This window comes from Populus nigra, chromosome 5, assembly GCF_951802175.1.
Source record: "Populus nigra chromosome 5, ddPopNigr1.1, whole genome shotgun sequence".
NCBI classification, from domain to species: domain Eukaryota; kingdom Viridiplantae; phylum Streptophyta; class Magnoliopsida; order Malpighiales; family Salicaceae; genus Populus; species Populus nigra.
The window spans coordinates 7,979,761-7,993,712 of NC_084856.1; the positions used below are offsets into that span (position 1 = coordinate 7,979,761).

General features: G+C 29.4%; 1 protein-coding gene across 1 annotated transcript; it reads left to right on the top strand.

The window, feature by feature from the left end:
* Positions 1 to 9,031: 9,031 nt before the first annotated feature.
* On the top strand, positions 9,032 to 11,063 carry LOC133694604 (ethylene-responsive transcription factor RAP2-13-like). The gene has a single exon (XM_062116180.1). It carries the CDS (start codon positions 9,657 to 9,659, stop codon positions 10,716 to 10,718), a length of 1,062 nt encoding a protein of 353 aa, XP_061972164.1. The 5' UTR covers positions 9,032 to 9,656; the 3' UTR covers positions 10,719 to 11,063.
* The last annotated feature ends 2,889 nt before the right edge of the window (positions 11,064 to 13,952 follow it).

The window sequence follows — 13,952 nt, forward strand, 5'->3', positions numbered from 1 at the left end:
GTTTATATGATGAATGAATATGTTTGTTCTCCTATGCTTATTTCCTATGATTGTTTATTTTAATTTCTAGAGCGGACTCTAAATTATTATTGTGAACAATCTATTGCTAAGTTTGCTATCAAAACCAGAGTTGTGGTATATAAACTTATGAAGCAACTGAGTTTAATAATTGTGATGGATCTATGTTATTAATCTTAGGGAGAACATTTGAACAAATCAAACATGAACTGCGAACAGTTATGTTGTCTAGATTAATAAACTTATCTAGTTCTTAAGATTGTCATTGAATTAAATTACTATTGCAGACACTGTGGTAGTTTGATGGTTAGGATTAATTATATAGCGGATCTGTTAACTAATCAACGTAAGAAAAGATAAATATTCAGAGTATAAATTGATATTTCGTTTCCATGATCAATTCTGATTTCTGTAGTTAGACGTTTACATGTGACCAATGTTTGTTTTATTGATAAATTTTGGTTTTCTTTGATTTAGCATTGATTGTTTCTTTTTGTTTACTATAGTCATAGATAACTTCACAATTCCCCCCCCCCCTCAATTGCACATCATATAGCATAAAAATCTGAACTAAAACTTTCTTGTGGGATCGACCCCTTGCTTACTTTATACTATCTTATTTATTTAAGCTGGGATAATTAATTTGTGTGACCGCAACATTGCAACACTCTCCATATGAAATTTTCATATAGGTTAGTTTAGTGTACATCTCACATGACAAGCACCTATATATTAATTATATATATCCATTATATCTTAACTTATAAGAGCACATGCTTTTGTTTATAAAAGAATGAACATAACACGTAGCGGTCTCAATAGCTCTAATTATTTTTCAATCTTAATAAAACATCAACCAATAATATTTAGGAACATGCTTTAATGCAATAGAAATCTTATAATTATAACAACTTTATAAGTTTCTTTACAAAATATTTTTCTTAAAGGACTTTATATTTACTTTATATTCATTAATTAAATATTAGATTCAATAATCAAATATAAATGAATATTAAAAATAAAAAAGATTTTTGTTAATAATAAATATATTTTCAAATGAATCAAATCAATATCACATATAACCACTTGATCGACTATATAATATATTTACTAAGAGCACATCCCCGTCTTCATGAGAATTTTGTATGGTAGTCAAGTTGTAACTATTAGATACTTCCTATATAAAGAAAAAATTAATAATCATATTGAGTCTCATCAAAAAGTGATAAGAGTTCTTTCTATTATGCATTTTTTTTCTTTTACGTCTTTCTCCCTTTTTTTTACTATAAATATCTGGCAGTTACAATAGAAGCACCATAAAGTTTTTTTTTGTCCTCGGATGAGCAAAAAAGAGATCATGTTTCTGTCTGAACTTCAATGAGAAAGAATGAAGAGGGAGAAGATAAATGTCTACGTGGAGATGATTGTCATGTGATTTTTGGTTAATTCGAGACACATACAAATAACAATACTCATGAATTTTTATATCGTTATTTTTTTAATGAAAGACAAATTGTGTGGAAAGTTTGAAAATGTAATGAGCAACCCACAGCACAAAATGAGATATGGAGGGAACATGTTTGAAATGAAGGAAATCTGGCTCCACCCGTAAAAGCTTCGGCTACACGCATCATCGTGATTTTTATACGCTTTTAGAGGTGTTTAACTTAAAAAACAAATATAAAATTATTATTTTTAATATTTTTTATTATTTTAATATGTTAATATTAAAAATAAAAATATATTTAGTCTTAAATGATTGATTAGTTGTTATTTGTCACTTGTAATTTAATAATTGCTCGCCGTGTATTTTTTATTTTTCAAGTTCTCAATTAAAATCACCGGAGGATTTTCGCCACTTTGTTTTCTTTTCTTTAAATGGAGAAACCGTTGGATTTAATTAACTAGTTACTTGGTGTGTATTTTACTGTGGGTCAGACTAATTTTTTTAAAACTTTGCAATCTAGATTTTTATTTAACTAAACTATAAGAAAGTTAGTTTAAATTAAATTGATTAATTTCATGAGTCTAAATATAATTTTAATAACTTGTAAGAACATGACTTAACTTTTAAAAATAATAAAAATAAAAATGATATCCTTTTTCAAAACAATTATTAAGACAATGACAGATTCGCTCGATCTTAGTTCCCGAGCAATTCGTGTTGTGGACTCTATTGAGTTTAATAACGTCTTTTTTTCTAAACTATTTTTTTTAATTATATTCACAGTTTATTTCTCTACTAATACAATATTAAAGGATAAAATCAAGAAAAACAATTAAAGGACCAAGAACAAAAAAAAAATATCCAGCTAATGAGTGAACTTCTCAAACCTATAAATTGAGTAACATGGGCTAGCACGCCAAACTTGTGAACCGGGTTATTAACTCCAGTGAGATTATAATTTATTTTTTGAAAAACTATTTTTTATTTAACTACACGATAATAAAAATAGACGATCACAAAATCAAACACCAATCTAATACTGAGATGTTGAAAATAGTAATGAAAAAAAAAGTTAAACTCGCTAGACCTTTTCGAAATGAGAAAAAAATTCAAGTTCACACACACACACACACACACACACAGAGAGAGAGAGAGAGAGAGAGAGAGAGAGAGAGAGAGAGAGAGAGAGAGAGAGAGAGAGAGAGAGAGAGAGACCCGAACAAACCCATTTTGGGTTCGTAATTTTTTTCATAAAGAAAAAATTTGAAAAAAACTGAGAGACAAATGTAGATCAAAATATTTAATATTTTAATATGAGTAATTTACCTAGTTGTATTTAATTAATTTGTTTATTGAAATCAAATTGAAATAGAAATCAACAAACACATAAGATTTATTGAATAAAATAAAATAAAAAACTAATATGCAAGACTGCACATATTAAAAATATCATAATAAATAAATACTTTTCATTAAAATAAAATTTATATATATATATAATATTAAAAAAAATACTAATGAATAATGTCAATCTCTTAAAAATTAAACAAATCCAATATAATAAAAAAACTAATCACTATTTAAATGAGGATAAATAAGCACAAAAAAATAATAGAGAAGTAAAATACAAATTTAAAAGTTATATTAAAAAACATATAAATAAAGATGTAAATAAATAAATAAAAACAAACAAAGAATGAGGTCAGGCCTAGCGTCTGGCTCATGACTAGAGGGCTTGCACACAGGCTTTTTTTGTAAAATAATGGGGTGGATGACATGTAGTCTGTTCCAATTCAATTTGAAAAAAAAAATATGTGTCGTCTAGCATACACAGATTGCGAGCACTCTGGTTACTAAAAAATTAGAGTGCATGGTTTTTGTCCCTAAAAACCAATTTCCAACCCCAAACACCTAGAAAATACTCTTACAACCCATCCTTAACCTCTAAAGGTGCAAAAACTGGTCCAAAATCATGAATCAACTCGGAACCTAATTTCTTTCCCGGCTTGTATTTGTTTTTTAGGCATTTTTAATGCAACAAAACATCTAAATTAAACTTTCCTCGTCATATGGAACCATTTAGAACAAAAATCTAATATTTTAGTGATTAGAATCGTTGAAACAATGCTTTTCTCTCTAGACTAGATTTATGTGATTGCCACTCTTTACTCTCGCTCTATAAGGATTGAAAATGATGAAATTAAAATTTAGTATCGAAATGAATATTTAAAAAATAAATAGGACTGGTCATCATATAATAATAAAAAAATATAGTTGATAAAAATATAATTCATTAACAAATTCAAATGCACAAAAAAAAATATTGTGAAAAAATAAACTTGTCTTGCAATTCAACCCTCACCTTAAAAAAAATATGCAATTGAGTTTTAATTTGAATTTAATTGTTAAAAAAAGTTTTAAAAATAAAATTAAAATTTATTAAAAATTTTAATATTATAATCTACAATTAAAATATAAAAGGATGAATAATGATGTTGATATAGTAAAAACATCTTATCATTTAGCTTTACAGATAAAGATAATAGATAATAATATGTCAAAGTTTTATAATTGTGTCTGAGTATTTAAGACGAATCACATTTCTTTGTTTCGCGTGAAAGAAATTAAGAAGAAAATGAAAAAGAAAAGTCATTGAGTGGAACTCAAATACCCGGATCACGTGTTTTCGGGTCTTGAATCCCGCCGACAAAACCCGAGATTCACATTTGAATTGAACTGGTCAACAAACTAAACCAACGCCTTTTTCGGGATTTGATGAGATTTTTTTTTGTTTTTTTTTAATCTTCAACACATCGTGGAACAGTTCAGGCTGCGTGGTACTGTGTTAATGATTATTGGGTAACTATTATTTTTTTTAGAAAAGAGTTGAAATAATTTTTTTATTTTAAAATTTATTATTGTTATTAGGTGAAAATAATTTGAAAATATAAAAAAATTATTTTGAAATAAAGAAAAAATAAAAATTTTCAAATATATATAAAAACACCCTCTTGTTAAGAAATAAATAGTGTATAAAACATGAAAAGGAAATCCGGATACAAAAACTGATGGAATCAAAATAACAACGAACAAAACAAAGGGCATGGGTTGTATGAATTTTATTTAACGGACTGTATCTTCCCAAAGCAAGCGAATACTTCTCCTAGACGTTTCAATCGTCCAAATGCAGTTCTCCTGCGCGTGGGTCGAGACTCTTAAAATGGCCTCCCTAAAGTCCATGACGCTCTCTACAACTACTGGCGCCGCAAACGCAAAGAGGGACCTACTCCCATTACTCCGCACGTGATATGTTTTATATATATATATATATATATATATATATATATATATATATATATTATTGAGTTTGTTTTTTAAAAATATTTTTTATTTTAAAAAATTATTTTTGATATTAATATATTATAATTATCTAAAAAATAAAAAAATATTAATTTAAAATAAAAAACAAAAATAAATAAGCTTTATTACTTTCCCTGTTGACCGCGGTAGCTTAACCACGGTCAGGTTAATATGTGTATTCATGACTTTAGCACGTTGCCAACTGTTTCATGTAACGTAAGATTTAGATCAAGAGCCGCCTCTACCGCTGGATATGTTATTGTGATGTCAATTACTTTTAATATAAGAGATTGACTTTTGATGATTGATCATCATAAGAAATTGACTTCATTTTAGAGTTGTATTAATTTACTTTACGTGCTATGTTGAGAGTTGATATAAAAAAAAGATCTTAAAATTTTTTATATTCTTATTAAATTCGTTCTAATAAATTAAATTTCAAAACTTTAAATTTGATTTTTTTTTCAAGTGTAAATTTCAAATTAAATTATATTAGAATTATCTTAATATAATCTAAATAAATTTTTTGTATTCAAATATAACAAAAATCAAATAATAAAAAAATAAATACAAGACATTCGAATTAAAAATCAACCTCAAAAACATGTAAGAAGTAATTTGAATTTTAAAATAAAAAGAAATGTGTTCCTCGGTCAATCTCGCACTCCTTGACCATAATATTTTTTATATATATAAAGAGTGGATAATATATTGTTCATCATCATTTTTTTAAAAAAGAAAAAGAAACAAACAACAGGTTGCTTGTTGCTGCCCAGCTTAAAACTCGAGCATCGATCATTGTGGTGCTCCAAAAATTATAGGGTGGGGGTTTTAGGTTGAAAATATATGTTTTAACTCATTTCATTCCAAAACACTTAATAACTACAATAAAAGCCTTCCTAAAGCACATACTAAACTCATAATGCCCCAAAATCACCGAAGAAAATCAAATTGAATTGAATTTTAAAAGTCAAAACTGAACTTGATCTTTATTTTCAAATATTTTTAAAGGGAAACCTACCACCATCAAACTTTTATTGTGAAATAAAACTTGTTGGTACCAAGTTTAATAATTTTTGTTGTTGGAATCATGACAATTAATTATTTTCTCTCCTTCATTATTTTCAATAACTTTCTCTGTAACTTAAGGATTGAAAAACAAACAAAATAAACTTTGAACAAAAAAAATTGTTGTAAATTTGAGGCACGCCGTGTATTTTCTTTGTGTTTCACATTTCAGTTCTTAATCTTTTATTGTATTTCAACAATAATTTTTATATTTAGATTTCTACTATAATTTAGAATAAAATTTTATATAATTATATAGTAAAATTACGCAACTAAAAAATATAAATTAAAAAAAAAATTGGGCAAGAGAAAATATATTTTATGTAAACAGTGGCTGCCTTCAAATTTTTTAGTTTTTGTTATATATATATATAAATAAATAAAACTAGGGGTAGAATATGCTTCTATACAGAGAATAAAATAGGGTTTCAAGGTTTGGACTTTCAATCTTGGATGAGAAAGGAATTTGATCAGGACAGCTATTTGTTTTTTCAATGGACCTCTTTGACAACGTGGAATGATAAGAAGCGTATTGGAGAAATTTCATTAGTTTAGTTTAATGCATTATGTTGAATTAAGTATAATACATAAAATATTGGATTTAGAGAATCAATGGGTGGGTTTTCTTTTTATAAAGAAAACCTTCTTTTTAACCCATTTTATTTAAAACACTTAATAACTATTATAAAAATATTTCTAAATCACACATTGAATTAATAATAACTCATAATCACAAGATAATAATCAAAATCAACTAAATTTTAAAAATTAAAACGGAACTCGATCTTTTTTTTCAAGTATTTTTTTTAAAAAAACTTACTAACATAAAACTAAGCTGTTAATACCAAATTTGATAATTTTTATTGTTAGAATCACGACAACTAATTATTTTTTTTTGCTTCAATATTTTCAACAATCCTTTCTTTTATTTCTCTAACTCAAGAAATAAAAAACAAATCAAATAAATTCTTAAACCAAAATAAAAGTTGTAATGAATTTAAGGTGATTCATGTATTTTCTTTGTATTTCACTTTAGTTTATTGTATTTCTACTATAATTTTGAACCTAAATTCATATAATTAGATACTAAGAGAATGCAATTAAAAAAAAATATGTTTAGCAATTATCTTTTGATTTCATATTTTTACTATAATTTAGAATTAAATTTTATATAATTATACAGTAAAATTACGCAACTACAAAATAAAAAATTTTAAAAATAGGATGAGGTATATAAACAGTGGCCGCCTTCAAATTTTTTTAGTATTTGTTAAATATATATAAATAAATAAAACTAGGGGTGGAATATGCTTCTATACAATGAATAAAATAGGGTTTCATGGTTTAGACTTTCGATCTTGGATAAGAAAGGAATTTGATCAGCACAACTATTTGTTTTTTCAATGGACCCCTTTGACAACGTGGAATGATAATAAGTGTCCTGGAGAAATTTTAAATATTTATCTCATCACGGACTTGTCCTGCGGATTCCAGTGGCTTTTTACAAATTTATTTGACGGGATGAAAAACAATGGGTACGTTAACCGGGCATTGGCTCTGCATTTATATCTACATATATTATTACTAAAAAACAATCCACTATATTTATCGACATACATAAAAATTTATGTTGTTAAAAAATTAGTAAATAATAATTAGAAAAATAATGATTATATATTTAATTTATAAACATGCAATATAATTATAATATGACAAATTGCAACAAAAATACTATATATATATATATATGTATATGTATATGTATATTCTAGCATGGACACTAAACATATATCATACTTCTAATTGATATCAAAATAAAATCTTAACATGCATACTAATCACACAATATATTTTTGTATAAATTAAAATAAAAACCATAAAAATATATTTATTTGTTGAAGGGCTATAAAATTGATCAAATTTTATTATTTTTAAATATTAATTATTTGTTCTTAAAGTTCTATTATTTATCGGGTGGTGCAAAATGTTTTTATTCAATAAACCTTTTAAAATTTTAACATCACCATCTTGTTTATCTGTGCTTTTAAATAAAATCCAATAAACCAAGAAAAAAAAACTAAATTATCCCTTTACAATGACTAAACCCAAACTCTAGATGACGAGGAAATTTAGAGAGGAAACAAGGCTTTTAAAAATTGAAGAGAAATGCTGGAAAATTAGATGAAAAAAAGTGTTAAATTCTGTTAAAATAATGCAAAATTAACCAATCTAATCGATAACATTCTTAACTTTTAGAAATATAATTTCCATAATATTGCTTTTTTAGGGAAATATATATATAAAAAAGGGTAATATGTTTCACTTTACTAAAATTTTAACAGAGTTTCTCTTATATTTGAATCATATCAGGTTATCAATATCTTCATATATATCATAAATTGAATACCACAAAATCATGATCCAATGACTCTGGACCTTATTCCACGTCAACATAACTAAAAAATAACATATATTTATTTTCCATACAATTTTAAAAATATAAGCAAAAACTAATTAACTCAATTTTTATATAGCATGCTTATTTGAACAAATATATAGAAACATTAGAATTTAAAATTATAAACATCTTTTAAGTTTTATCTTAAATAATATAAATTTCAATATCAATTCATAAAATTAACAAAAAAAAAAAAAAAAAATTTGGAAAAGAGGTTGTCAACCACAACCGTGTATCAACGGCCCCCTCAAGGCCTCAACCTTATCCCTCCTAATTAAATTTTAATAACGATCACAACCGTTTATCTACACCATCATCTCCCATGATGATCAAAACATTAATTAATTCATTTTCTTTAAAGCATTGTACACGGAGCGTGCAATCGTCAAAAGACATGATGGTGTTTTGCATAAAGAAAATGTGAACGCGTAATAAAAAGTCAACAAGATTAGAGATAATTTTTCAAGCAAATGGCCATCTACAAAATTCCACTGAACATGACGGTAAGTGATGGACAGGTGTCGAAGAACGAACGGGATGACCAACACGTGTCTCCAGCCTACTGGATCAATGAGCATTGATTGAAAAAAAAGTCCTTGCTTCGCGAGTAGAAGCTAGCTGGTTCGGAGAGCGACCTAAAAATGCTCGAATTATTAATCAAGCAAAGATGAAGTGAGGCAAGAGAGAGGTTAATTGAAATCAACGGCGTGATTATATAAAGTGCATGAGAGCTGGTGAGATAAATCAAGAAAGAACAAGAGTGGTTCACACTAAAAGAAAGAAGAAGAAAACAGTGAGAGAAAAGTAAAGGCAAGAGCGCTTAGTGAGCTCTTCGTGATTGTTGATTTTTAAGTTTTAATCAATCCCCCTTCTCTGTAATGCCCCGCTTCGCTGAATCCCTTTCTGTTAATCATCTGTCTTTCAAGTTGTGATTTCTGGGTTTGTTTTTCTGATGAAAGTAGTGTTTAAAAAGCAAACTTAAGAAGGATTTTAACGAAAGCCAGGTGTTTTCAGAATCGAGATCCAGGTTTTTTTTTTCTTAAACGTTTTCATCTTTCATTTTCTGTTGATTTTAAGCTATTTCTTCTTTTGCTAGCTGAATCAGCTTGAAGGGTTGTTTTTAAGTTCCCTCAAGGTTGGTTTTTTTTAGGTTCTTGAATCCAAAGAGGTTGTCTATTTCTAAACCTCTCTTACTTTCTATTTTGTAAAGCACAAACCTGTTCTTTAAATTTAAATCAAGAACTAGGTTTTTTTTTTCTTCTGAATTTATCTTCTTGTCTATAATATCGAGCTTTTCTTTTAGGCATGGCAGCTACAGTGGATCTCTACAGTAGCATATCGCTTCAATCAGACCCCTTGGTGGGCGAGTTAATGGAAGCACTTGAACCTTTTATGAAAAGTGCTTCCTCACTAGCTACCCCATCTCCTTCTCAAACCCCTAACTATCCTCCTTCTCCTTCTTTACCTTCTCTCCCTTCTACTTCTTACGATTACTTCTTTTCTTTCTCTACACCATCACATCTACAGCAACAGCAACAGCAACAGCCCTTTTTGTACCCAGACGTTTGCTGCTCCACATCGACGGCCTACCCATTTTCAACTGGGTTCTCGATTAACGACCCAATGGGTCTCCAGCAGCCATCTAGTTCAATTGGGCTCAACCACCTTACCCCAAACCAGATCCACCAGATCCAAACCCAAATCCACCAAAATAACAGCCACTCTTACCTGCGAACTTGCCAACAACCGCAAACCCTCAAATTTTTGTCTCCGAAGCCAGTCCCCATGAAACAAATGGGTACACCATCAAAATCCACGAAGCTTTACAGAGGAGTAAGGCAAAGGCACTGGGGCAAGTGGGTCGCTGAGATCCGTTTACCCAAGAATAGAACCCGTCTCTGGCTCGGCACCTTTGACACAGCAGAGGAGGCGGCTTTGGCTTATGACAAAGCAGCTTACAAACTCAGAGGCGAATTTGCGAGGCTTAACTTCCCTAATCTACGCCACCAAGGGTCCCACATCGGCGAGTACAAGCCTCTCCATTCCTCGGTTGATGCGAAACTCCAAGCTATTTGCGAGAGCTTGGAGAATTCTTCGCAGCAGAAACGAGGAAAAGTAGAGAAGCGAAGTAACTCGACCAAGAAGGAAACCAGCTCGGTGGTGGGGACACAGGAGGAGGAGCCGGTGGTCAAGTCTGAGACACCGTCTCCGGTGTTGACGGAGAGTGATGGGTCGGGTGGATCTTCGCCCTTGTCTGATCTGACGTTTCCGGATTTTGAGGAAGCACCGTTAGAGTTTGACTCGGGGAATTTTATGTTGCAGAAGTATCCTTCTTACGAGATTGATTGGGCTTCAATTTTATCTTAAATTTGTCTGTCCTGTATTATTGTCTCTCTTTTTTATTCACTTTTTAGATTTAGGGATTTGGTTGCTGCAATTAAGTTTTTGGCAGTTGCAGCAGGGCCAAAGTATCAAGCCTGTAGTTGTAGTAGTGTCGGACTCGTATCATGTCTGTAGTTATTTGTGGTAGGTAAATAATATGTTGGAGTCAGGTAAATCTCCAAGCATGGTTAGCTGGTCTCCTTTTATTGCTAGCTCAATCATGGAGGAACTTGTATTTTCTCGTTGGTGTCCGTCCATACTGGTCATGATGTAATTCAACTTTATTATCGCTATGAATTTGTTGTACTTGAAATGTAATTTTTTTTATAATCTGTAGGCTTGCAATTTCAGTAACTATCCGATGTAGAGAATCGCCGAACACTTTGATTATATCTTTGCTTGGTCAAGTGTGAAGATTTGCCCGCCTCCCAGACTGCCTTGTGATTTTGTGGCTCTAGATTCTGGGTGTCTTGTGAAATGGATATCTTGCGTGATGGAAAGAATTCCTTCATGTCATGAGTACTGCTTATGTGCAGCACATGATTAGTTGGTACTGTTATACTATCAATTTAAATGGGAAGTACATAAAGAGTTCCAAGATATCTAACTGATAATCGAATAACGAACGGAGATCACTGAAGGATTATCTAAGCGAAACTTGGAAGATAAAAGTTACCGATGTAAATAAAAGAAGAAAAGGGAGGAGTGGAGTCCCTTATCACCTGATAATAAGGATCGAAAAGTCACCCCCCCCCAAAAAAAAGAATCTAGAACTACCTTTACACTATAATTATTAAGTCAAGCCGGCATAACCATCCTATACTAAAAAAATAATAATATCTTTTAAAGCTGAAACTTGCTAGGGATAGAAAAGTAAATGATAAATTTGTAGATATAATCAAATAGGCTTAGAAATTTTTTTATAATATATAAGCTTGTAATTTCAATTACATAAATCAAAAATATCAAAAAAGATGTTTTATTATTTAGGAGTTTCAATTCATGGATGTAATCAAAGTATGAATTATTCTATGAATGTAAGTATTCATCTTATAAGTTATTGAGTTTACTTTACATTCAAGTTATTTTGATTATTTGGTTACTTGTTCAATTAAAATACTGTTTGTGTGGAAATGAATTTAATGTATTGATATTTGTGTAACTTTGTAATATAAATTTGAAATTACATAAATAGATTTTGGACCAAATCCAAAGTTCAAACCATTTAACTTAAAACTAATTGTAAGTTGTAAAGTCTCATTAATTAAGACAAACACAAAAGAACCTACATCAAACAATTGGCGACCATAATGAAGTGTCAAATTAATTCTTTAGAATAATGGCACCAAAGAAATCAAAATTACTAGGAAGTTTATAAGAGAAAGATGAGTTAATTAATGTTCCTATTGGTACAGAACATGAAATACCAACTTTTCAGGAAAAAAAAGTTAGAAAAGAAAAAGGAGAGAGACATATACATGATTATAAGAGAGATATGCATGTCTTGAGGAAATATTAGAGGAAACTAATAGAAAAATTGATAAAAAATATCGACGCCTTGCTGAAGAAATGAAGGAAAAACATAAGACTAGAATAAAAATTTGTGATGATTATTACAACGGGATTGCATTGATAAATGATAGGTCAACTCATATTGGGCTAGAGTCCAATGTTTGAGAAAGATAGACTTGTGAAAGGGATTTAACAAGAAACTTTGAAGGGTTTGAAAGGAACTTAGAAGGAAGTTTTGAAAAATTCCATAACTTTAATAAAGTTTCTTGTTAAGAAGTTGTTAAAATACTAGAAGATGTTAATCTTAAATTAGATGCCAAAATAAAGAGTGAAAATGATGAAATAATATATGACTTTAACCATGTAATGATGAAAACAATTAATAAGATATCTAAATAAGTGGTAGTTGATGTAAAAAACCACATAAATGATAAGAAGGTTAAAGAATCAAACTTTAAGAAAACATATCCTAATACAATTAGTAAAGAGCCAATTTGGCCAAAGTAGTTCAACTTAAAAAGTAGCTTCTCACTAGAATCTAGAATAAATTTAGGAAAACTTGTAGTTGTGGAAGAAACTGAAAATAATTTAAAAGCAAGAATGATAAATTATGAAAATATTTCGCCAAGATACATGGGCTAAAAATGATTCCAAAGTTTAACACCCTATTAGATAGGATTGATCCAGAATATATTTTAGGGATAGTTGAACAAGTTCATGGTCTAAGGGTTCAACAAATTCACATACCAACTTATAAGAAACGCTATCCAGACTACGTAAATAGAATGTGCCCTTATCCCACCAAGTTTAGATTTCCAGACTTTATGCTGTTCAATAGTCAAGGGTCAATATATGCTCTGGAACACATAACTAGATTCATCTGTCACTGTAAAGAAGCTGTTGATTCAAAATTTCTAAAGTTAAGATTGTTTCTAAATTCATTAACAGAAAGTGCATTCACTTGTTATATAAATTTATCATCGAACTTTGTTCAGAATTGGAATGACATGCAAACTATATTCCAAGCACACTTTTCTAGGACATAACCAGAGTTTGTGTTAGCAGACTTAGTAAAATTAAAACAATACCTTACCGAGACTATGAAGCAATATTTAGATATATTTATGGAGGCTAGAGGTAAATATTGATTTAGGATTCATGAAAAGAAATTTATAATGATTACACAACAAGGTCTGGAGTGAGAATTAAGAAATAAATTCGCAAGGATGAAGTTCAAGGATATATATGAGTTGGGGGCAAGAGTTTTTAGGTACAAGAGTTTATTAAGAGAGGAAGTAGAGAAAAAGATCCTAATTTATAGAACCTATTGTCAAGAAACAGTAGCTGTAAACATTGTAGAGTTCGTAAATGGTGAGCCAATAGTTTGCAATACAATAACATAAAAGAACGGTAAAGCTTTAAAGATCTTTAAGTTCAAACAATGAAAACAATTATTCATTTGATGTAAATCAAGCTGATGCTATTCTTGATTGATTATTAGTAAACAAAAGAATTAAAATTAAAGGGAAACATAAACAAATGACCGATGAAGAATTGAAAGGGAAGAATTTTTATAAATGGCACGGGGTGATTGGCCATTCCATAAAAAAATGTGTAATATCTAGAAACGTAATCTAGGATTTGATAGAATTAAAGCATGATAAGTTTTCTGACAAAAATATGAATCGATGATAACCTTTTTCCTTC